At 43.7% G+C, this 23,180-nt stretch overlaps 1 protein-coding gene across 13 annotated transcripts in view; it reads right to left on the bottom strand.

The window, feature by feature from the left end:
* Nucleotides 1-23,180, bottom strand: part of UNC13A (unc-13 homolog A) — an 84,856-nt gene that overhangs the window by 15,640 nt on the left and 46,036 nt on the right. For 7 of the 13 annotated variants that reach the window (XM_031947891.1, XM_031947892.1, XM_031947900.1 and 4 more), the window contains 17 exons: nucleotides 22,095-22,245; nucleotides 21,462-21,530; nucleotides 20,817-20,906; nucleotides 20,403-20,537; nucleotides 19,197-19,330; nucleotides 17,642-17,727; nucleotides 16,752-16,878; nucleotides 16,450-16,546; nucleotides 15,752-15,895; nucleotides 11,653-11,736; nucleotides 9,613-9,690; nucleotides 8,793-8,881; nucleotides 8,233-8,385; nucleotides 6,877-7,000; nucleotides 5,886-5,891; nucleotides 4,478-4,516; nucleotides 1,451-1,480 (listed from right to left, as the gene is read on the bottom strand). In XM_031947891.1, the coding sequence (XP_031803751.1) occupies nucleotides 1,451-1,480; nucleotides 4,478-4,516; nucleotides 5,886-5,891; nucleotides 6,877-7,000; nucleotides 8,233-8,385; nucleotides 8,793-8,881; nucleotides 9,613-9,690; nucleotides 11,653-11,736; nucleotides 15,752-15,895; nucleotides 16,450-16,546; nucleotides 16,752-16,878; nucleotides 17,642-17,727; nucleotides 19,197-19,330; nucleotides 20,403-20,537; nucleotides 20,817-20,906; nucleotides 21,462-21,530; nucleotides 22,095-22,245 (1,636 nt within the window). The remainder of the gene's footprint in view (nucleotides 1-1,450; nucleotides 1,481-4,477; nucleotides 4,517-5,885; nucleotides 5,892-6,876; nucleotides 7,001-8,232; nucleotides 8,386-8,792; nucleotides 8,882-9,612; nucleotides 9,691-11,652; nucleotides 11,737-15,751; nucleotides 15,896-16,449; nucleotides 16,547-16,751; nucleotides 16,879-17,641; nucleotides 17,728-19,196; nucleotides 19,331-20,402; nucleotides 20,538-20,816; nucleotides 20,907-21,461; nucleotides 21,531-22,094; nucleotides 22,246-23,180) is intronic. The other 6 variants (XM_031947899.1, XM_031947901.1, XM_031947904.1 and 3 more) reach the window with 3 other exon arrangements.

Below are 23,180 nucleotides of genomic sequence, written 5' to 3'. Positions count from 1 at the left end.
GAGATATCCAGGGATGGGGGTAAGGATATGGTTGCAGGATCCCATGTCCTAGGGTCTCCACCCCATCCTCCTACATGAAATATTGCCCCTTCACTGGACCTGAGATGAGCTACCTTGCCCTCTACAGGGCTGATGCATCCAGAGCCATAGTGGCAGGGAGGCAAATCCCAGGCCTCCTGGCATTAAGGTAAAATGGAGGCTAGCATAGATGGCCACCTGAGGAAAGGATAAAGGAAGGTCCATGGTGGGGAACAGAATCCAGGGATTTTGGTTCCATCCCCGCTCCCTGGGGCTCAAGATCCCTGGGACTCAGAGGATACCATGGTGGGAAATTCTAAAGGGATCCCCAGAGCTCTGGGGGTTGCTCACTTTGATGGCTCCCTGACCTGTAGTTCCAGCACAATCCAGACAGGAGTGTTTAGTTTGAGGTGGAACCTTCCTTGGACAGTAGTTCTCAGAAACTGTCCTCATCTATAGAATACGACTTCATCTGGGGAAATCATGTCCCCACCCCCAAAAAAGCAGAGTCCTGAAAAGTTACGCCCTTCCCCTCAAGAACCCAAATCACCAGACCCAACAAAGAAGATTAGGGGAGGAAAAAATGGGAGAGTAGCCTCTAAGCAGAGGTTAAAGGCAAGCTGGTCATTGTACCAGTTCCTTGTCCTGTCTGGAGTCTCAAGTACAGGATCTGGGAGGGCCTTCCATTGAGGGAGGTGGCGGCTGCCATGTGGCCCCTGGACTCTGTTCTCCTGAACAGGAATGATTTCAGGAGAAGGTGCTGATGACCTTCACAGAAAAGCACTCTACCTTCTTGGTCCCTTCCTTTGCCACCAAACCAACCCTTGGATGTCCTAATAAGTGAAGGTAAAGTGCCATCCTTGCCACTCCCTCATTGTGTGGGGTTGGGCAAATCACCTTTACTTTTCCCTATCCCTAAAATGTAGAGGTTGGACCAGATGGGACTTGACATCTTGATGATTCTTTAACTAACTGGCTGTGGGATCTCAGGCAACGTCCCTTCCTCAACCAGAGCCTCTCTCCAGGTTCTCATCCATCAAATGGTGATGATGATTCCTGCCTGGCCTCCCTCTGGGAAGGTGTTATGAGACAAATATGACAAAGATTGTGGAAAAGAAACTAGGAAGCCCAGAACCAGTGGATTATATTCATTCTTTGGGAGGCGTCTGGCCTCCAGTCTCCAGCCCAGTCACTCCTCCTCCCCCCACCAACATGAATAAGCCGGCCAGCCGGACAGACAGAGAAAAGAGAGCGGACAGACAGAGGGACAGCACGGGGGCCCAGCTCTCCCCACCCTGGGGGGGAGAGACTCTGGGGAACACAGGATCACAGAGGCAAGAGGTTTAGGAAGGGGGTGGTGGGGTGCAAGGAGAGGAAGGAGGGGCATATATAGGGGGGAAGCCAGACAGACAGTGAGAGACCAACATCTTACGTCTGAGTGGCTGGGGAGTTTCACCCTGCCCTGTGGAGAGAATAGGAGTTCAGAGGTTTCATTGACTGTTGGGGGGTGGGGTAGTCAGTAGGATGTCCCTTCCTGTTCCCCCACCCTCTATCCTCAACCTGAGTGTAGCTCAGAAGCTTGCCCAATTCCCCTGCCCACCCCTCTCATTCTCCCACTACCACCAGCTAGATATAAAATCCCTCTCCCATTCCCCAACCAATCAACCCTCTCATTCCATCCTTGGATGGGGGACTCATTTAGTTCTAGTTCTCCTGGGTACCTTGCTGGGCACCCAGTAGGTGTGGAGATATAGCAGGCTTCCACATTGAAAGGCTCTAGGTCACAAGACCAGAGCCAGCCCCCCACACCAATGATGGGTGCCCCCTTCTGCTGAGTCCTTCTCTGAAAGGAGAGGCAGGGCTAACCAGCTCTCCTCAGCCCAACCCCCAACCCTACAGCCCACAAAACTTGGCCCTGGACTCCTGGGAAAGGGAGGGACACAATCTCCACATACATAATCCTCACACATAGTCACATACACCTCAGCACACTTATTCCATATACCCAACACAGAATTTTCTACAGAGAAGACACATAGACACAAACATTTGCATCCATAAAATTACAGAAGCTCCAACTTTGAACCCGGTTCAACTTGAACAGGACTCTCCCCCCTTAAGAGCCCTGACCAATGGCCATCTGTCTTATTTTAGGATACCTTGAATGGGAGGACTGGCTACCTGGGCTGCATCCCCCTGAAGGGGAATGGGGGTGATCATTTCAGGAGAAGGTACTGATGACCCTGGAAAAGCACTCCAATTACTTTCTTGGTTCCCGCCTCTGCTACCATCCCAATCCTGGATGTCACAGTAAGTGACAGCATGGCAGGGGGTGGGGTAGTTCATGGGAGGTAGCTCCTTTCCTGTTTCTAAAGGCCGTCTCTTTTCCACTCTTGGAGAGATCATTGTGAGAAAATTGTTACACAAAGCAGAATTCTATGTTCCTGTCACTTCCCCCATCCTCACCCCTCCGTTGCTTTTCATTCTTGCCTTTTAGGATCAAGCAGAACAAATCTAATCCCTTTTACAAATGACAGCTCTTGAAATCCTGAAAGACAGTTTTTCTGTCCCCCTAAGTCTTCCCTTCTCCAAGCTAATCCCACCAATGTCCTTCTACTAATCCTCATCTGACATCCTCTTTAGTCCCCTGACCATTCCTGTTGTTCTCCTCTTGGATGTTGTCAGTGTTCAGGGTGAATTTTGGTGCCATGCCAGATGTTGTCTGACCAGGGCAGAGTGGAGCAGCACTATCATCTTCTCATGGAAGATGGGTTTTGTTGTTGTTTTTTAGTGCAGTGAGAAACAACCAATAGTATTTTATTTGGATGTTTATGTAGTAGTACAAAGCTCCTGGAACTGTGTAACTGAATGTGTGGGTCACATAATTATGATTTATTATCAATAAAAGTTTGATTTGTATAGCAATTTTATATGTCTTCTATAAGCAGAGTTGTATAAAAATTTTCTGACAAAAAGAAGTCGGAGTTGGGAAAAAATTAGAAATCCTGTATATAATAGTAATAATTCTTTACCCTGCAGGACTAAAAACATACAAAGCACCACATCCCCCAAACCCTGAAAAGCAGTTAGAAGGAATGAAAAAAATAATAGGAGCCACTGGCATATGTTATTTCATGAATATTACTATATTTCTCCCTGTATAGTCCTAGTTAGTTGTTTGTTTTTCTGCCATATTCCCCTGTGTTGACTAATGTTGATTTTTGCACTCTATTAAAATTCCCTGGTCCTTTTCATACAGATTACTGTCTAACATCTCCTTCATCTTGTACTTGATAAGTTGAATTTTAAAACCCAAGAATAAGTCTTTATATTATTGCTACTAAGTTTCATTTTTATTTGATTTGGCCCAATATTCTAGTCCATCAAGATCTTTTTGGGGATTCTGACTTTTGTTCTTAAAATGTGTGTCATCGGCAAATTTGACAAACATACAATTTATACCTTCATCTAAGTTGTTGAACAAAACAGAGACATAAACTCAGACATAGACACAGACACATAGATAGATGAGCAGACAGAAAAATGTAGATAGCACAAATGTCAACAGATAAACACTCATGTCATACACACAAACATATATATAAAATTATAAATCACATGTGAAACAAACCCAGAAGGTTCTAGACACAGAAACACATTAAATACACATAAATGTACACATATGTTGATGCACACATATATCTCTACATAAAACATGCATCCCCAACTTTTAAACAAAACTCATCCCTTCAGTTTACTCCTTAAAGTGCACGGATCATCAGGATGCAGTATCCCGATAGCCCATGCACTATTGTCTTGTTTTAGGGAGACATTAATAAGCACTGATGAAGGAGCCATTGCTAGAAAGATATCCCCAGCTCGTTAAGCAGTGAGGGAGGAAGGTGATGTTGAAAAGAGGGGGCTGCTGTCCATACACGTGAGCAATGTACACATACACACACACACACACACATACACACACACACACACACACACACACACACTTTGTCTTCTCCTCTTTAGGTCAAATCCCATCTCAACAAACCATCTCAATGCAAATCACTGTGTGAGAAATGGCCCTCCGAGCCAGAGGGGATAGTCTGGGGGGCAGAGCATCTCCAGATCCCGAAGCATTTCTGCCCATTCTGGGACCTGTAGCAGCCCTTGGGGGTTTGTTGTGAGGGGATGTCAATGGTATTCAGTGTGCAGACACCTGGACAGCTAACACACACACACATACATCCTGCACAGAACTACCTCCCTACAAAGTCAAGCCCTGAGGGGCTCCCTTGTCCATGTCTTCCCAGCCATCTGGACCCTCTCTACCCCATCCCTCCTCAGCCTAACTCCACACACAAGCACACACACACACAGACACGCCGACACACACAGGCTTAGCATGGGCAGAGCTGAGTGGGGGGCCCGGGCCTCAGGTCAGCTGGGGATTGGCCCTCATTACCTTCTCTAATCCCTTGCCATGTTTTCTCAAGAGCGTTCCCTGTAGAAACAATGTCACAAGTCCATCAACTGTACCAAGTGGTGTTGTATGGGGTCATGAGGCTGTACGTGAATGTATGTGTTTCTGTGTGTGCTGGAGGCTCCTGGCGTACAACGTGTGTGGGGGACCAATCAAGGAAGTTATTTAAATATGTTTGTGTGTTTGTTAGAATTGCGTGTGTGTGTGTGTGTGTGTGTGTGAGAAAAGGAATTCAGGAATTATCTTGGGTTTCTTTTGTAGCTCCTAGATTGACTAGGATAGGGTTAAGCATACACTAATTATATTTATGGAACTGTGTGAATCTCTAAATATTTGTATGTGTCCGTGTGTAGGAAGGCTTGTGTTCCTATTCAAATCTGCATTTCAATGTGTCTGTGTGTATGTGTGTATACACATGAATGGGGAGCCTGAGGTTAGCCTATAGGGGACATGGATGATACTATTATGTTGGGGCCCCTCTCCTTCCCTTCCCCCTCCCACAATGGGAGCTGGTGGGTCTAAGATGGAAAGGGGTTGTGGAGCCTCTTGACTTGGGCATTTAGTATTCCCTCCCACACTGGTTCAGGAAGTCTGGGGGTCCCCTGTTTCCTAGGGGGCCCAGAGGCCTAGTTTGTAGGTGAATGGGGAGGAGGAGAGGGGGAAAAGGGAACCCTGAGAGGTGAGGAGAGGGAAGAGGGAAGCCTCTGAGGCTGGGAAAGAGGGATAGGAAAGCCCTGAGTGGGGATGGGAAGAGGACAGCTCTCAGAGGAGCAAGGCGAGGGAAGATGTCCTCTAATTCCAAATTCTTGCAGGCCAAGTAAGTTTATGTGACTCTCTGGGAAAGGAACCGGGGGTTTTAGAGGAGCTCCAGGTGGGGATGGGGGTGGTGGTACTGGTCTGTCCCAACAGCATTCCTTGCCCCACTCTGTTTCTAGGTAATTTCTGGTCAGAGACAGAAGGGGAGAGGAGAAATCAGGAACAGCAGCTTCTAAAGAGGGATCCCCAGGATTGTAAATAGATATATAAAGGTTCTGCCCCCAGATTGGGTTATTCAAAGGCAGGGCTATGGGCACTATCCATACCATCTGGAGCATTGGAGCAAGGCTGGAAGGGAGAGGGACATCCCTTCCTTCCCTCAGGGGTCCCCTCCTCCCCCAAGACACACATGAGGCAGAATCCTTGAGTGGCAGTGCCCGTGGTGGGTACCCCAACTGGCACCAAGCAGTCCGGCCGGGCAGGGGCTCTCGAGAACAGGGGGACACTGGGGAGTACTGAGGCCAAGGCCGGGCTGGGGTGGTGAGGTGGAGTGCGGCCACACAAGACAGGGGACTGACCAACCAAGTTCGAACAAAGAGCGGACAGACAGACAGAGACGGGCTGCTGTACTTACAATCATCTGCCGCAGGGGGATGGAATAATCAAGAATTAGCAAAAGGTTGCCTCCTAATGTTAAGGGTTGAGGGGATCAGTCCCTGTCCTTCAGGCTGGGCCAACCTCTCCTGTGCTTTTAGGGGTCAGTCTAACAGATGGTTGTCGTTCTGGGCTCCACCAGCAGGAAGTACTGTTCACTCAGTCCTAAGCCTTTGTCCTAGTCTCACCTCTGGCCAACAGATTTGGGGTTTGGTCCCCACTGGCCCTGAGGTCTCTTCCATCACTCTCAGCAATTCTTTATTCTCATTCCCATTCAGACTTTTGGCCTAATGACTCGATCCCTCTCCTCCTTTCTACATGGGTTTCCAGAAGTCACAGGAACAGACCCTTCTCCAAAAGGGGTATCTCTCTGGTAGGGAAATGAGAATTGGAAAATATGGGCTCTTTTGGGGTGCACTCAGATAGCTTACTAAGCATCCAAGAAAGGGCTACAGAAGAAATGCCATCTTTCCTTTCCCCAAAGCCCTCCCTTCTTACTTTTTCCCTAGGATCATTGTCTTTCCTTATTGATCCTTTGCTTGCCCTGGGCCTCTGATGTTCTTCTTACAGCTCTAACCCCATTGCTGATGGAGGGAGATGAAGGCCCAAGTCTCTTAGGTTGGCCACTCCTACCCACTCGTGGTCCTTGGTCCGATCCTAGCACTCTTGGAGGTGTCCTTTTGAAGGAATGAGTCTTTTCTTGGAGATGGAAGAAAGAACTAAGGGATTTCAGATCTCTCTTCCTATCTCTGCTCTAAGATCATCTCCGACCTCTGTTTTCAGATCTTTTTACTCCCTAATATTAACTCTTATTTCTCATCCAAACTAATCTCCACTTAGTCTCTTGGCTGTCAGATGCCTCTGTTCTCTGACCTATCCCATAGGTTCTATTTGCAACTCAGCAGACCCCAACTTTGAGTTCTTGGAGCTCAGAGGTGGACACATATGGGTGTCCCCCAGATAAGACTTACCGTCTGGTCTGTGAGGGGAGGCAGGACTATGGTCTTCTCCATTGTGTTCATCACCAGCTTCCAGAGCTCCTTCAGTACACGCTTCAGCACAGTCTTCTCACAGATTTTGGCAAAGAGGGTCAGGCTAAGGGTGGAAAATGTGTAGAGGGGTTGAACTGGTATATGTGGATGGACAGGAGCTTCACCCATGTCTCAGACCTTCTATCCTCTCCCACCTTAGAGAGCACAATAGTAAGAGGGGAAAGGAAGGCAGTCCAGGTCCCCTCCCTCCCCCTCCGCAATGCCTTCTAGCTATGAGGAAGAGGTTCTTACCTTGTCATTGCTCCCAAGTGGCCATTATGCCTTCAGTTATATTAAGTGTCCCCTTTACTTTGCAAACCAGGTTTTTAACAATCTATGAGTTGACTTTTCTAACAATCCAAGATACAATTAGTCTAAGATTATAGCAATCTATGAGATGAAGATTCTAAAATTATAAGAGTTTAAAATTCTAGAGTTCTATGAATCTTTGATTCTAAAATTTTGTGTATCTAAGATTCTAGGATTCTATAAATGGTGTTCTGGAAAGAGTACTAAATTCTGAGTGAGAAGTCTTGGGTTCTGATTTTGATCTTGACATTACTATGGGCATATCTCTCTTCTTCTCTCTGGGCTTTGATTTCCTCATCTATAAAATAAGAGAATTGGATAAGAAGATATATAACATTCCTTACAGCTCTATTGTGTTTAAATGAAAAAAGTCTAGTGAGATGTTGGAATTGGGTGAGACCTGGATTTGAATCCTGATAACCGGCTGATTCTGGGGAAATCATTTTCCCTCTCTCTGAGCCTCTGCTTTTTCATTTTTAAAGGGGTAGGTGCACCTTTGCACTACCTACCTCATATGCAGAAAGTGCTTGATATGCCTTAAAGCCCTGGGAAAGTGTAAATCGTGATTTTGAATCCAAGAATCCAAAATCATGATTCTGACCTTCGGATAGCGTTGTTGCCGTTCAGTCATTCCAGTCATGGAATGACTCTTTGTGATCCCATTTGGGGTTTTCTTGGCAAAGATACAAAAGTGGTTTGTTATTTCCTTCTCCAGTTCATTTTACAGATGAGTAGATTGAGGCAAACAGAGTTAAAGACTTGCCAACGGTCACACACTGTTAATAAGTGTCTGAGGTTAAATTTGAATTCAGGTCTTCCTAAATCTAGGTCTGATGCTCTATTCACTGCACCACCTAGCTGCATAGATGAGGACTCCTCCTTCCCTCCTCCTTCCCAATGGTTTTCCCTCCATGCCCCATTTTCCTGGATCTACACAATCTCCTTCTTTTTTTCCCTCCCTCGAGGGCCCTGAGAGTGGGAGCTCACTTGCTGTCCAGCAGGTCCATGATGGGCTGTAGGACGTTGTCAGCATCCTGGGCAACACTGCTGCAGGCACTGGCTGGCACATTTCCTGTGCCTTTCACTTGACTCAGGATGTCCCCCATCTGCTTGACACACTCTTCTATGTGTGGCTGGAAGCTAGGGGCATAGAGCTAAGCATCAACCTGGGCTTCCCTGAAGGACAGCCCTGATTCTCCAGAACAGGGAGGTTTGGGATGGGAGCAGAGGAAAAGAAGAGATTATGTGAAGGGCAGGGGAATGGGAAGTTGGGGGCAGGAAGGAAAGAAAGCAATTGGGTCAGAGAAGCAGGGGTATGCAATGATTTGGGGACTAGAGGAAGGGGACAGAATGCTTGGCTCAGGGAGGCAGAGGGATGCAATGATTTGGGGACTAGAGGAAGGGGATAGATATACATCCTCCCCAAAGCTGGCCCTCTTCCCAGAGTCCTCTACTGATTGAAGTCTAGGAGTTTAGAAGCCTAGTTCTCCCCTTCCCTCTGTTCTCCCCATGCTTTGCACAGGCATACTACACAAACACTCGCACACCTGGTGGCAAATAGTCGACTGAGCTCATCCAGTACATTATTGAGTTTCACCTGAAGCTCCTTCAGGATGTCACTGGCTTCGGCATCCAACTAGGGAGAGGAAAGGATGAAAATGAGACTGTGGTCAGAGTGGACTCGTGCATTCAGAGGGGCCAGGGAAGAGTCAGAACAGTTGGAGATTCAGATCTCCTGGCTCAGGAGGCACCACCTCCTTCAACTGATTGAAGTGGCCAGACTGACAGTACCTTATTGCCACCTTATTGGAATAGGTATAAAATACTAGCCTGTAAAGAGCTTGATGGCTTTAAATCTGACAGCAGAGGTGCTGCCCTTGCTTCTTAACTTTGGATACTCTGTAAATTTGGCAAATCCATCATTAATGGTTTCATCCAGGCAACTCTTATGGGTGACAAGGAAAAGGAAACTTTCCTGTCTATTTATCTTTAAGTTCCTCTTAGTCTTGTCCTTTGTGAATAGGATAGAGTATCTTTATTCCTTCCTTTATCCCCTCCCATGAATCCTCCTGGTCAGTCATTTCTTCCTTGAATCAGTTGAGTAAGAATGAAATAAGGGTGGAGGACTAGAGACTTTGGCTCCCACCCATCTACCTCAGGGCCCTTGATTCATAATAAGACGAGGAAAGACCCTTGCTAGAATTTTGCATCCACTATCTTGGGCACTTGGCCAAGGAGCCCACTGGACAATCTAGCTTTGGGTTAGAGGGAATGATAAAAAGATCACAGATCATGGAGGACCCATAGGATCAGAAAGAGCACATCTGGGGCCCCTGCCCTTCCCATTTCCCCCCAATCAAGTCTTACCTCCTTCCCACCCATGGCCTCAAACATCTTTTCCAGTTGCACCCGAAGTTGCTGTGTATTGTTCATGAGGATGCACGGCTGTGGGATGAGGCAGGGAGATAGGAGAGGGTCAGAACCATGTCCTGAAGCTTTCTTTGTAGGCACAGGTCATGAGGGACCCCTGATCAGATTTTCCCTCCCCTGAACCAACAGGGAAGGGGCTAGAATTACTTCAGAGTTTTTAAGCAAAGATGGAAATCAAAGACCTAGACAGGAGGCTGGGATTTTGCAGCATGTCTGGAAACTAAAGGTAGACTTTTGGGATCTCTGGGGTCCCTCAAGAATCAAGTAAGAGATAGAGTAGAAAGTCTAGGAGTTCAATCACACTCCTTTCTGGCAAGAGAGCTTAAGTTATGGCCCTAGGATATGGGAAGGACTGAGGACAGGGGTCAAGGGCATCAGGGCCTGAGAGCAAGGAATCAAAAAGGACCATTGGGGTGAAAGTAAGAGAAGGGGAAGGAGGTGGTCCATGGAGACGAAAGACAAATGGGGGGACTGGGTGTGAAAGAAAGGGAAGTCATCCATCCACAGACACATATAGTCACACCCAGGCACTCACTTATACAATCTGTACCCATACATCCACTCTCAGATATAGATATACACTTACAGATACACAGACACAAATACTATCTCCAAGGGGTTAAATTGGTGACTGTGTCTGGTATGATTGAGGTAAATGTGGACAAGAAGTGATATGGATCTAAATAAAGGTTATCTCCTCTTCCTCTCCTCCCCAGATTAATCAGTTTTAAGACACTCCCACTCTAAGAGGATTGAGTCAAAGGATGGTATATTCTGAACTTTTCTCTAAAACAAACAAACAAACAAACATATCTTTGCTTGAAAGTTGCTCCCTATCTCTGAATACTTGTCCAGTGAAGGTGGGGTACCCTCTGAGAGGCTGAAGTGCATTCTTCAATATCCCATTCTCTGAATACAGCCTACTAGCAACAGTTCTGGGCACAGCAAGGAAAGGCATGCTCACATATTATTACATACATACATACATGTATGCATACTGTACATACATGTATGTGTATAACTACAAGTTCCCAGATAGATATTTCTATTATCTAGCTCTGTATGGAGCAGATCTGAGGTCAGAAGCAAGAAGGCTTTACATAAAAATTGTGAAAGATTGAAGAAAGGATGTATTTAGGAATCACATCCCAGCTGAACTGATTGATGAATGCACCGTATTTGATAGAGGGTCAGTCTTGGAATGAGGAAGACCTAAATTTAAATTCTGTCACCAAAATATATTGGCTATGTGGTCCCGAGCACTAAGTCACTTACTTATGTCCTAAGACATTAGGCAACTTTTAAGAACATAAATTACCAAGAAGCAGTTAACTTTTACTAGGAGAGGGAGTTCCCCTTACTAAGGAAATCACATTTCTAGTCCTTATTCCTAACTTTTAGATGATCTAAAATTTTAACATTAGGTGATGGTCTTAAATAATATATTATAATTATATATATCACATAATAAAATTATATATAATATTACATATAAATAATATATAACATGTAATAAACACATAAACTCAGGCTTGGCTCTCTTCAGATACAAACACAAATGTCTACCTCTTCTGTCTGTTTCTTCTCCTCCCTCCCTGTCTTATTCTGGCTCTCTTCTTGTCTGTCTCTGTTTCTTTCACAGACTTAAAGAAATTAAAGTTAGAAGGCATCTTAGAGATCATTTAGTCCAATCCTCATTTTATAAATGAAGAAATTAAGACCCATGGGTGAAAAATGCCTTGCCAAGGGTCAAAGATGGTTTGCTAAAAGCAAAGGCTTGAACCTCAGGCTTTTAACTTTGAATCCACTACACCCCATGCTCTCTCACATATCTTCAGACACCTATAGTCATTCCCTTATGTGAACACATACATACATACACATGCACACACATGTGTGACCCAAATGTGGGGGCGATGGGATAGGAGTGGGCAAGCAGGGCCCCAGAAGCTGAAAGGGGCGGGGAGCACACATCACCACTTTTTCCTTCTCCTTAGAACAGTAGGTTGTGAAGTCCTTGGAGATGATCTCAGCATACTGCAACAGGACGTTGCTAATTGTCTGTGGAGAAAGCACAGAGACAAGACAGCCGATGGAGGATGTGGACCAATTGGCTACAAAATAGGATGCAAGAACAAGGGGGACAGAGCCATGAGCCAACTCCCCATAACAATGATAAACAACAACAATAGTAGTAGTTAGTAGCTAGTGTTTCAATTTTTCTTTTAAGGTTTGAAAAATGCTTTTTAAATGTTATCTCATTTGATCTTTACAACAACACTGCAAGGTAGGTGCTGTTATTATCCCTATTTTTCATATTAAGAAACTGAGGAAGAGAGCAGTTAAATAATTTTCCTCATTCATCCAGAAGACTTGGGTCTTGCTGACACTAAGTTCATCACTCTATTCACCACCCAGCTGCTCAAGCAGCTATAATTTATGAGCTGAGCTCATTACAGATCATAATATCTTATAAAATGGAAGAGAGAATTAAATCCCCATTAATGTCCTAAAGAACTGAGATCCACAAAAATATCAGTCATGGAAATTTCTTTTATTGGCTACAAGATAAAGAGATGTACCTTGTTAGTTTGTGATTCACTGCTGAGGGATGTGGCAGCTGCTTTATGTTGACCTAATACCACCAACTGGGAGTCTTGTCTTCCTGGGCACAGGAATCCAGGACAAGATAAAAAGCCTCCCAAGATTTGTCAAACTTAACTATCACTATTACTTTCTTGTGACTTATGTGCTGACAGATGATAACACCATAAAGAAATGAGGAAACATGTTTAGAATTATGAAAAGCTGGAACGACAAGATTATATGATGGTCAACTTTGACAGATGTGACTCTTCAACAATGAAGTGATTCAAGTCAATTCCAATAGACTTGGGATGGAGAGAGCCATCTGCATCAGAGAGGACTGTGGGAACTGAATGTGGATCATAAAGTATTTTTGTCTTTTTTGTTGTTTGCTTGATTTTTTTCTTATTTTTTTCCTTTTTGATCTGCTTTTTCTTGTGCAGCAGGATATAATGTGGGAATACGTCTAGAAGAACTGCACATATTTAACATATGTTGGATTGTTTGCTGTCTGGGGGGAGCAGGGTGGGGGAAGGGAGGGAGAACAGTTTGAAACACAAGGTTTTATGTGAATGTTGAAAACTATCTTTGCATGTATTTTGAAAAAAAATTATGAAAAGCTTAGGTATTTAGGTAGAGCTTTTATTATTGCTGTCTTGTAAAGGGTAGATTTGGGCAGTGAACAGCAGGCCTTGAAGATATTGTCAGAAAATAGGATTTGAATCTCTGTATCATACCTTCAGCTATAGAACTGATGAGCTTTTCTTTTCTTTTCTTTCTTTATTATTTTGCTGAGGCAATTGGGGTTAAGTGATTTGCCCAGAGTCATTCAGCTAGGGCGTGTTAAGTATTTGAGACCAGATTTGAATTCAGGTCTTCCTGACTTTCAGGGTTTTCAGGGCATCCACTGCACCATCTAGCTGCCCCAGGAATGCTGAGCTCTTGAACAGGAATGGAATACACATCTATAATCATGGAACCTCAGAGTTGGGAAGGACCTCAGAGACCATAAGTCTAATCTATTCTTGAATAGGAATCCAATCCATAGATGGCACTCCTGATTGATGTTCATCCAGCCCAAGATCACATAGAGAACTCATAGCAGTATTGGGTTTGGAGTAGATGAGGCAAGGACAAAGAGAAGATAGAGCTATTCAATTTTGCTTCTGTTTTTCTCTTCCAGGGAAAATGACCTTCAGTATGAAAGGAACAAAAATAGCTAATAGGAAATTGAAACTCAAAGTAAATGAGGAGTTTGAAAGAAATTCAGGCCTGGGCAGACCACATTTGGGATACTCAGATATATATTTGTGAGCTTCTTTAGGTGGGCTAACTGAATGGGCTATATCATAGGAAGAGAGTCAGACAAATACTATACTGACTTCCAAAAGGGGGAAAAACAATAGCTTTTCAGACTACATGCTGGTAAACTTGTTGTCAATCCACAGCAAAAGACTAGAATAGATTTTTAAAAAGTCAGTCTGTGAGCCCTTACAAAGGGAAATGGCAATCACACATGCTGGTATGGATTTACCAAGTATAAATCTTTCCAGTCTAGCAGAATTTCCTTTTTAATAGGGTTACTAGATTGGTAGGTCAAGAAAATGCTTTAGTCACAACCTAACTGGATTTTATTCAACAAGGAATTCATCAAATCTATCTCATAGTATCCTTGTAGACAAAATTGAAGACATGTTATCTAGGTGGTTATAGCTGATTTCGGAGCTGGATGAATGACTAGACTCATAGAAGTAATTAATAGTTTGATATGAACCTTGTGGGAATTTACTACTGAAGAGAGAAGAGCTCTGTCTCTAGTCCTATTTTATTCATTTTTTTTCAAAGACTTGGATAAAAGAACAAATGGAATTCTCATTAAATTTATAGATGACACAAGTTGGTAGGGTTAGTTAACATGTTGCAGGTAAAAACTGGGATCCCAAAAGATCTTGAAAGTCTAGAATGTTGAATCAAATCTAATAAGATGAAATTAAACAAGGGCAAATGTAGTCTCTCTTTTGTATTAAAAAAAAAAATCAATGGCACAAGTATAGGATGGAAAATATGGACAATTAATGTGAAAAAAGACTCCGAAGCCAATAGTGTAATGAGGAAACCTACAAAAGCTAATGTCATCTTTGGTTGTATTAACAAAAGCAATCTGTCTTGGACAAGGTAAGATCAAAGTCCTTCTGTCCTTTGCTCTGGTCAGGATATATATGTCTTCATTTCTGAGCAGCACATTATAGGAAAGACATTGATAAACTGGAGAGTATCCAGGGGAGAGTGACCAAGGTAGTGAAGGTATTGAAAATTTTGTCATAGAAGAATAAACTGAAAGAACTGGGAGTATTTAGCCTGGAGAAGAGAAGACTTGGGGGGGGAGAGGGGAGGAAGAAGAGGGGAATAATGGCTCTCTTCAGAGATTGAAAGCTTCTCAAATCTAAGAGAGATCAAACTTATTTCACTTAACTGTAGCAATGGCCAACTAGGAGCAATGGGAGAAAGCTGAAAATTTAGACTTGCTATGTGGAAAGATATAACAATTAGAACCATCCAGAAATGAAATGATCTGACTTGGGAACTGGTGTCAGCAGACATTTTCAATTGGAAGCTTAATGATCATTCACCAAGTATGTAGTAGGAGAATTCCTGCTTATTCTGAGTTGGACAAGATAACCTTTATAGTCCCTGAGATTCATATTCTGAGGTCCTTTATGATTCCATGATAAAAAGTTACTTAGCTGGATGATCAATCCATTGAGAACGCTGAAAAGCCAGGGAAAGAGATTCAGAAAGCACCTTTAAACTAAAGTTCAATGGTTCTCAAAATAATTTCAAAAAGATTCAAGTCAATTAATGATAATCTTTACATTTACACAGCATTATAAGACTCTTCCAAGATGTTTCCCATATGTCATTTCATTTTAGGATTGGAAGATTTAGAGTTGGAAGATTCCATAGAGATCACTTAGTTTCATTCCTTCATTTTATAGATGAGGAAAATTATTTTCAGGGAGGGGAAGTTAGTTGTCCATGGTCACACTGACCACAGCTGACCTTGACATTGATAGAAAACAGGGGAGATGGTTATAGTTAATTGGTTCTTTCACTGACAAAGGACTGACATGAAACATGTGGCTCCTTTATCCATACCAGTAAGGTCCTTCTACTTTGCTTAGCTTTGAAGGATTATGTTCTCCTCTCCTACCTGTATCTTCAAAGCTAAGCAAAATCCTGCTTCTACACTTTTGCTTAGGGCATTCCTTCCTCCTGGAATCTCTACTTTTCCCTCTCTCAATCAATCCAGTTTCTTGTTGTCCAGAAAACTCCTCATATAGGGATCTCTCATGGTGCTGGTTCTTCCACCTCTGGAAGATCTCATTTAGATATATTTTCTAATCTCTATGAAAATGTGAGTGCAGGTTGAATATTTTCCTAATTCTTACTTCCAGCAGTTGATCTCCCCTACCCCATCAAACCACAGTACCTTGGCAAATCGGCGCATGTAGTGGCCAACAATCTGGGGGTCAGGACACTCAAGTTTCTTGATGATCTCAAAGCTCTGGTTGAGCTGGGAAAAGACATCCACCACAGAGCAGGAGAACAGAGCATGCTCAGAGGTCTGCTGGAACTGTACAGGGCCAAGGAATGGGAAAGAAGATTACATCATTGGGCCCCAAAGCTACATGGCAAAACTGGACACTGAGGATGTATGAATGGGAAGTGGGGCGAACATAGGACCTGCACTTTCCACATTGTGAGCTGCTCCCCATCCTACTCAGGCTTAAGCCTTAAGGGATTGCAGGGTTATGTCCTTCAGACCAAGGTTGGGTTCCTGGTATTGAAGGAGGTGTTTGAAGTCCTATTCTAAGTCTGGGAGAATAGACTTATTTCCCTCCAGAGGGAACTGGACCAGAATCAGGGTTGGATTCTTAGAGAGTGACTCTTTGATGTTCCTTAGAGGTCGCTGGGATTCTAGGGTCTGACTTTGTCCTGGGTGGAGATATCACCTTTCCATCAAACTCATGTGAGATAAGTGTCTGAATCAAGGCTAATTAGCTCCAAGACTAGGCCAGGATGAGGAGGGAGAAAAGGACTGGGTTAGATATTTGTATGGGTTCTAGAGCGAGTTATGGAGCCACGTCTTCTTCCTCACTCCCCACCTGCCAGGGCTCCCTGCCTTACCCCATCCTTCTTGTCACGCTCCAAAGCTCCATGGAGGAAATCCCGGGACACCTCCTCGTTCTCATCCAGCCACTGGATAACAAAGGGCTCAAACCACCTGCAATATGAGATGTAGCCACAGTTAGTCCCCACCTCCCATAACCTCCCAATGCGCTCATCCCAGGACAATGACCCCCTTCCTCCCTGTTAGGTTCCCTGGACAGCTCCTATCCCAGGTTGAGGAAGGGTGGGTGATTCCTTGCCTTCCTTTCTCCCTTTGCCCCATAGACCTCAACTCAGGAGAGGGGAGGGAGGTGACTTACGCTGGATACTCAGGCACACGGTCTTTGAACGAGGGCAGCTCAGTCACATACTCATTGTACAGCCATTTGACTTTGAAGTGCAAGTTCATATAATCGGCACTCTTGCACAATCGGTGTTTGTCGTGCTCTGGGGAGAAGTAGATAAAACAGGGATAAAAAATGGGACAGCTCAGAGAAAAGATTTCTCTTCTTTCCATCCCTCTAGGAGTCTCAACTCTATCAGGGCTGTTCTCAAGGGGGCAGATGAAGTCAGAGGACCTGAGTTTGAATCTTCACTGACCAGAGACTCACCTCTACCACTTACTAGCTGTGTGATTTTGGACACAACTTTTTCCTTCTCTGGGCCTACTGTCTTTAATAGTAAAATGGGGATAATAATGGCACCTTCATCACAAGGTTATTGAGAAGATCAAATGAAATAACATGGAAAGTGGAAGGAGACAATATATGTAAAGTGCTTTCCCAACCTTAAATCTCATAAATGCTAGCTTTATTACTATTCTTGCAAACATCAAAATCCTATAAAATATTAGCTGTTGTATATTATTAATAATAAAATAATAAATAACTAGTTATTATCTGTAATTCTAGGGGACTAGACGAGTGAAACTCTAGGTTTTCTGCCCAAACACTCTATTTTCCTAGGAGTATATACCTTGCTTCAACCAGTAGGTGGAAGAAGAAGCAAAGATGGATGTTGGATGTGGGCATAATTTTGTCAATGAAGTAGGGACTGGAAGTAAGCAGGGCACCAAACCCATTCTTATAGTTCACATGTCTTGTATAAAGGGAATGCCCTTTTATCCCCTGCCAGTCAAAGCAAAGGGCTTGGGGGTGGTGGCAAATGAGCTGCTCTGGGGGAGAAGAGACACTGGAAAAAGGTTTCTCACCCTCCATGGCATACTTCATGTCCTGAGCAAACAGGTTCCACATCACCTCCGCACTGATCTTGCCCACATTCAGCTCTTGGGGGAACCTTTCAAAAAAGGGCATGAAATGGTGGAAAGGAAGTAGAGAGGGAGGGAATGAAGAAGATGAAGAAAGGCTGAGATGAGGCAGCTGGCCACCAGGGTGTCCTTCTGCTGCCCCTGGCCTTCTCCCTCTTTCCTCCTTTCTCCATCCCCCTCTCCATGGATAGAACACTTGCTCTTCACACACACACACACACACACACACACACACACACAGGCATAACGAGAGCCCCAGAAATCAGCCCCGTGATTTCTCTAGCTTAGGCTGTCTGATGGGGATCTTGGGTCAGTTTTGTAGGAGCATGGGGGGTCACTGCTGAAAGAGAATTGAACTTGAAGTTGGGAGGTATCCTGTCTCTGCCATTTACTATCTGTAAGATTTTGGGCAAGGTGTTTGATGTTCCTGGGCCTGAGTTCCTTCATGTGTAGAATAAAGGCATTGACTCTGATGAACTCTGTGAATTAAGGTTCTTTCACAGTGCTCTGACCTTCTTCAGGCTTTAATTATCACCTTGAGCCCAGAGCCACCCACACCCAATAGGCAGAATAAGAACACAGCTGAAAGACACCACCTGTGTCCTAGAATTGAAGGTCACTCCTGTTCTTTAGCAAGAATCTACCGGTAGCATCCTGTTGGTTTCTCAGGGTCCAGCATCCTTACCTCCCCTTCAGTCTCTTTACTGTCTCCCCTTTTCTGTGCCCCCTGCCCAGTATCTGTCAACAATCTCTCCTCTGGGGAAGTCAGGATATGCTCGTTCCCTTTTGCTCTTTTTATTTCCCAATATGGTCAGCCTTATCCCATTTTTACTCTCACTAAATGCTCATTTTCACTGTAAATTTCAGTTTCCTCCCTTCAAAGTCCTGGGGATAGGATGGGTCTCATATACAGAACCACACACATGCTTATAAGTAAACAACTACCCACATGTACAATTTCTGATCTTTTCAGTACTTAGTATAGTACTTGGTACATAAAAGTCACTTAATGAAGCTTGTCGATTTGATATACATATAGCTACATGCATGTATATAATTGCACCCCCCCACACATAAAATATTTATACACACAATTACTCACATATACGTACAACTACAAGTAAGCACCAATGCACAGTTATTTACATATGCAAAATTATGCATATGAGCCATTACTCATAAAGACACAAGCAGACACATATACTATATGTAAATTTATATATATACACAATACATATATATGTATATTTCTGGAAGAGGAAATGACAAATCACTCCAGTATCTTTGCCAAATGGGATCACAAGTCGGACAAGAGTGAAAACTATAACTGAATATATATATGTATGTATATACACATAATTTCTTTTTCTAATCTCTCTTTTTTTCTTCCTTTCTCCCTTTCTCCCTTCCATCTCTCCTTGTCTATTCCCCCCCATTATGTACATTCATATAATTATGCCCACATCCAACATCCATCTTTTCCCCTTCCTCCACTCACTGATTGAGGCAGGGTGTATAGGAGTTCTTGTCTTCCTCAATGATAGACACGATGAGTGTAATGAGCTTGGACCAAAAGTCCAAGTTCTTGATGCTGGGTCCCTGCTCCTCTGGAGGCACCTCACCCTTCTTAGCCTGAAAAGATCAATGTTAATGTCGATCATAAGGACCAGTAGGAGAAATCATCTGGATCTGCTATTTTGTGGATTGCTGGGGAAGGTGAAGAAGATCTTGAGAAAATATGGAATTCAGATGGGATGTTTGGGTGGCCCTAGAGGTCACATCCCAATGAATTCTTTACTCCTAAACCTCCTCCCTTGCAACTACAGGGTCTATCCTTCCATCACAATATAGACCCACAAAAACCCATTCATCTTTCTTAAGGCTACTTGGGAAGAGGAGTTGGAACAGGAAAGGATGGTGATATCCAAATAATCCTTTATGTCTATGGGACACATCTTAAGTCCTCTTCTTTTCTCCCTCTATATCTTCTCTCTTAGTGATCTTATTACCTCTAATGGGCCAAGTTATCATTTTTAAGGAGATGACATTCAAATCTGTACATCTAGTCTTGAGTCTCTCTCCTAACTTCCAGTGCCAATTGTGTGTTGAATATCTCCACTTAAATGTCCCAGAGACATCTCAAACACAACAGATTCAAAATAGAACTCATTATCTTTCACCCTAAACACACTCTGCCTCCAAATGTTTCTATTTTTATCGAGGGCGCTCTCTTGCAGTTACCCAGGTTTGTAACCTAAGAGTTATCCTTGATCTTTTTCCTCCACAAGCCTTTTTATTCCACAATCTAATGTAACTTAACATAACTCTACTCAACCAAAATGCACTCAATTCAATTTATTAATGTCAACCCAATAAAATTTAAACTAATTCAACTCAACCCAATTTAGCTCAATTCAACCCAATCCAATACAACTGAACTCAATTTATTTGACTCAAACATAGATCAATTAAACCTAACTCATCTGCATCAAATCCATACAACCTAGACAAATACAATCTCAAATGTCCCAGAACAATTCAATATAACTCAACTCAATTCATAGATGTCCTACCTAATCTAGCCCAATTGCATTTAATATATATAATCTCCAGTCTCGGTTAAAAGTTAATCTTACAAAGACCACAATCTAGCCCTAATCATTCTTTCCTATGAAACGCGTCCATGTATCTATCACTCCCTTACCGGGTCAGTCTGGTATTCTCGACTATAGAGTTCATGGCAGTTGTTAAAGATGTATTCATACGTGGAATTGAGGCAGGCCTTCACACAGTCCTTTACCACTTGGCTGGCACGAGGTGGGCTCTGTAGTTCCTGGACCTATGGGAGAGAGAGGTCTAAGTGGACAAAAGGCTAGGAAGTGAACCTTATCTCAGAAGCTGAGGTAATACAGGTAGGACATAAAGCCTGACTGGTTCCAGTTTCAAAGGGGTGATGACAGAGGAGAGGATCAATTTTCTAGTGGAAATCAGGCCATTGGGAAAAGATATACAATTCTGAGTTATAAGCACATTATGATACAGTGTGGTTTGTTCTGGTAATGATAATAGTTTAGTGGCCAGGAGTTCTTGCCCAAGCCAGGCAGGAGCTCTCTGTTACCTTCATCCGGAAGAAGGTAATGCTGGTGAGAAGGTCCACAGTAGACTTGAGATCCTGAAGCCTCTCTGGGCTGCTTGCTGGGAAGTTATTCTGAAGGGGAAGGAAACAAGAATTACCAGAGATAACCCTTCCCAGCTACAAGGGTTCTCATGAGATAACTCCAAAGAGTCAAGTCTTATAAAACAGGGATTGTGGGAGTCTGGGGAGAGGATAAGGGATGGCAAAGGGGAACTTTTTGAGTTTGAGGAAGGGAATATGAGCACATGGGACCTTCATAGCATAGGGACAGAACAGGGAAGAGCCCTGTCAGGAACTAAAGACAGGTCTGGGGCAGGGAAAAAGGTATGCAGCTATGATATCCACAGCTTTCATCCAGATTAATTTATATGCTTGTGTGTGTAAGTTGACCTGTGTACTATGGAATGTGCAGCTATACATGTTGTAAATGTGTTTATTTTCCTGTGTGCTTATGTGTTAGTGTAGTCTTCCCTGAGTATGCACATGTGGGCTTATTGGTCCATATACTTGCACCTACATGTCATAGTTTACAAATTTCCCCATGAACATGGGTAAATGTTGGGATGTGTAGGTGTACACACATGTCAAAGCATATTTTCCATATGTGTGCACACATGGAATTCTTACCCGGTACATGGACAGGTCAATTCTCAGGGAGTTGTGTAGCTGGTCCAGGAGTTTCACAAAGCGCTCTTTCTGAGGAGAGAGTGGGACGGGGCAGGGAAGAAGGAGAAGATTAGAAATACCAGCAATTATCCTAATTACCCATGTGTGGAATGAGAGCATCAGAGATCGATTTTTACCCTTTGCTCCCTAGCAGAGCAGGACCAACCCCTCCTGAACAATAGCAATTGCCAGATATGAATGGTGGTCTTGCCCCATCTTGACAGAATCCAGACCTGGTAAGACCTAGGGGCACTAAAGACAATCTAGGGATAAGCTGAGAAGCAGAGGACCTAGGACTTCAGGAATAAGCTCTTCCAGAGGGAGCATGTGCCATTCAACATCTTCCTCTGGGCTGAGGGCATGGTCAGGTGCCCTCTGGGCCTGACACCTCATGCCAGACCCCAGTAAATGTCTTCCTGGGAGTCCTCTGATGGTCAGAAAGTGATTTAGCATCTCTGTCCATAGTCATTAGGGAGTACATGGAGTTTGGTCAGTTCTGTTTCAGCCCTGGAAGGGAATGCCCATCTGGTTGGATGGAGCAAAGGGCAGAGGTAAGAGGAACCGTTTAACCAATCTGGGAGGCTAGGTACTGACCCCAAAGTTGGAGGCAGCAAATCGGTCAGAAGCAGAGACATTGGTAGAGGCTGTGGTGTGGGCGTAGTAGGCATTAATGTTGGCTAACAGAGTGCTCATGACCGCAGGTACTCCAGGGCACATGTACTTGGAAGAGAGGCAGGCAAAGTGTCTGGAGAAAGGAGGGACAAAGCCAAGGAGTCAATGGGGGACTCTGTAGAAGGACCATCTTATTCCTCTGGCCAGGAAACTGAACTCTTGTCCCATCCTGGCCTGCCTCAGGAAGGCTTGCAATGAGGAGGATCAATCATAGCTTTATGCCTCTTTAAATGGCTCCCTACAAAAGGTTTCTCTGAGGAATATATGTCCCCCATTTCCTCCCTCTCTTCCTTCCTTTTTCTTCTTCCCTTTTTCTTTCCTTCCTTCTTTTCTTTTTTCTTTCTTCCTTCTTTCTCCTTCATCCCTTATTTCCTCCCTTCCTTCCTCTATTCCTTACCCCCTCCTTTCCCTCCCTCCTTTCCTTTTCCTACTTTCTTTCATTCTTTCCTTCTACTTCCTTATTTCCTCCATTCTTTCCTCTCTTTCTTCCTATCTTTTTCCATGCTTTCCTCTCCCTCCCTTTTATTCCTTAATTTCTTTCTTTCCTCTTTCCTTTCCTTTCTCTTTCCTATTTCTTTTCCTTCCTCTTTCCCACTCTGCCTCCTTCCTTCCTCTTTCCTTTCCTTTGGCTTTCCTTCCCTTCTTTCCTTCTTTTTCCTTCCTTTTTCTTCCTTATTTCCTCCCTTCCTTCTTTCTTCCTTCTATACCTTCCTCCCTCTCTCCCTCCTTATTTCCTTTCTTTCTTCCTTCTTCCCTCTCTACTTTTCCCTTCCTTTCTTCTTTCCTTCTTTCAACCCTTCTTCCCCCCCCCTCCCTATTTTTCTTCCTTCCTTTCTGTCTTCCTTTTTTCTTCTCTCTTTCCTTCTTTCCCTCTCTGTTTCCCATCTCAGACTGTCAATTTGTTTTGTGTCTTTCTCTCTATGTCCTTTCTGTTAATATCATATTGTCTGTTTCTTTCTCTTTATCATGGTTCTTGTATGGTTCTCCTCTTCTCTTGAATCTGGGTCC

The sequence above is a fragment of the Sarcophilus harrisii genome, chromosome 1 (genome assembly GCF_902635505.1).
Source record: "Sarcophilus harrisii chromosome 1, mSarHar1.11, whole genome shotgun sequence".
In the NCBI taxonomy this organism is placed as follows: domain Eukaryota; kingdom Metazoa; phylum Chordata; class Mammalia; order Dasyuromorphia; family Dasyuridae; genus Sarcophilus; species Sarcophilus harrisii.
This window is presented reverse-complemented; position numbering and strand designations above follow the sequence as displayed.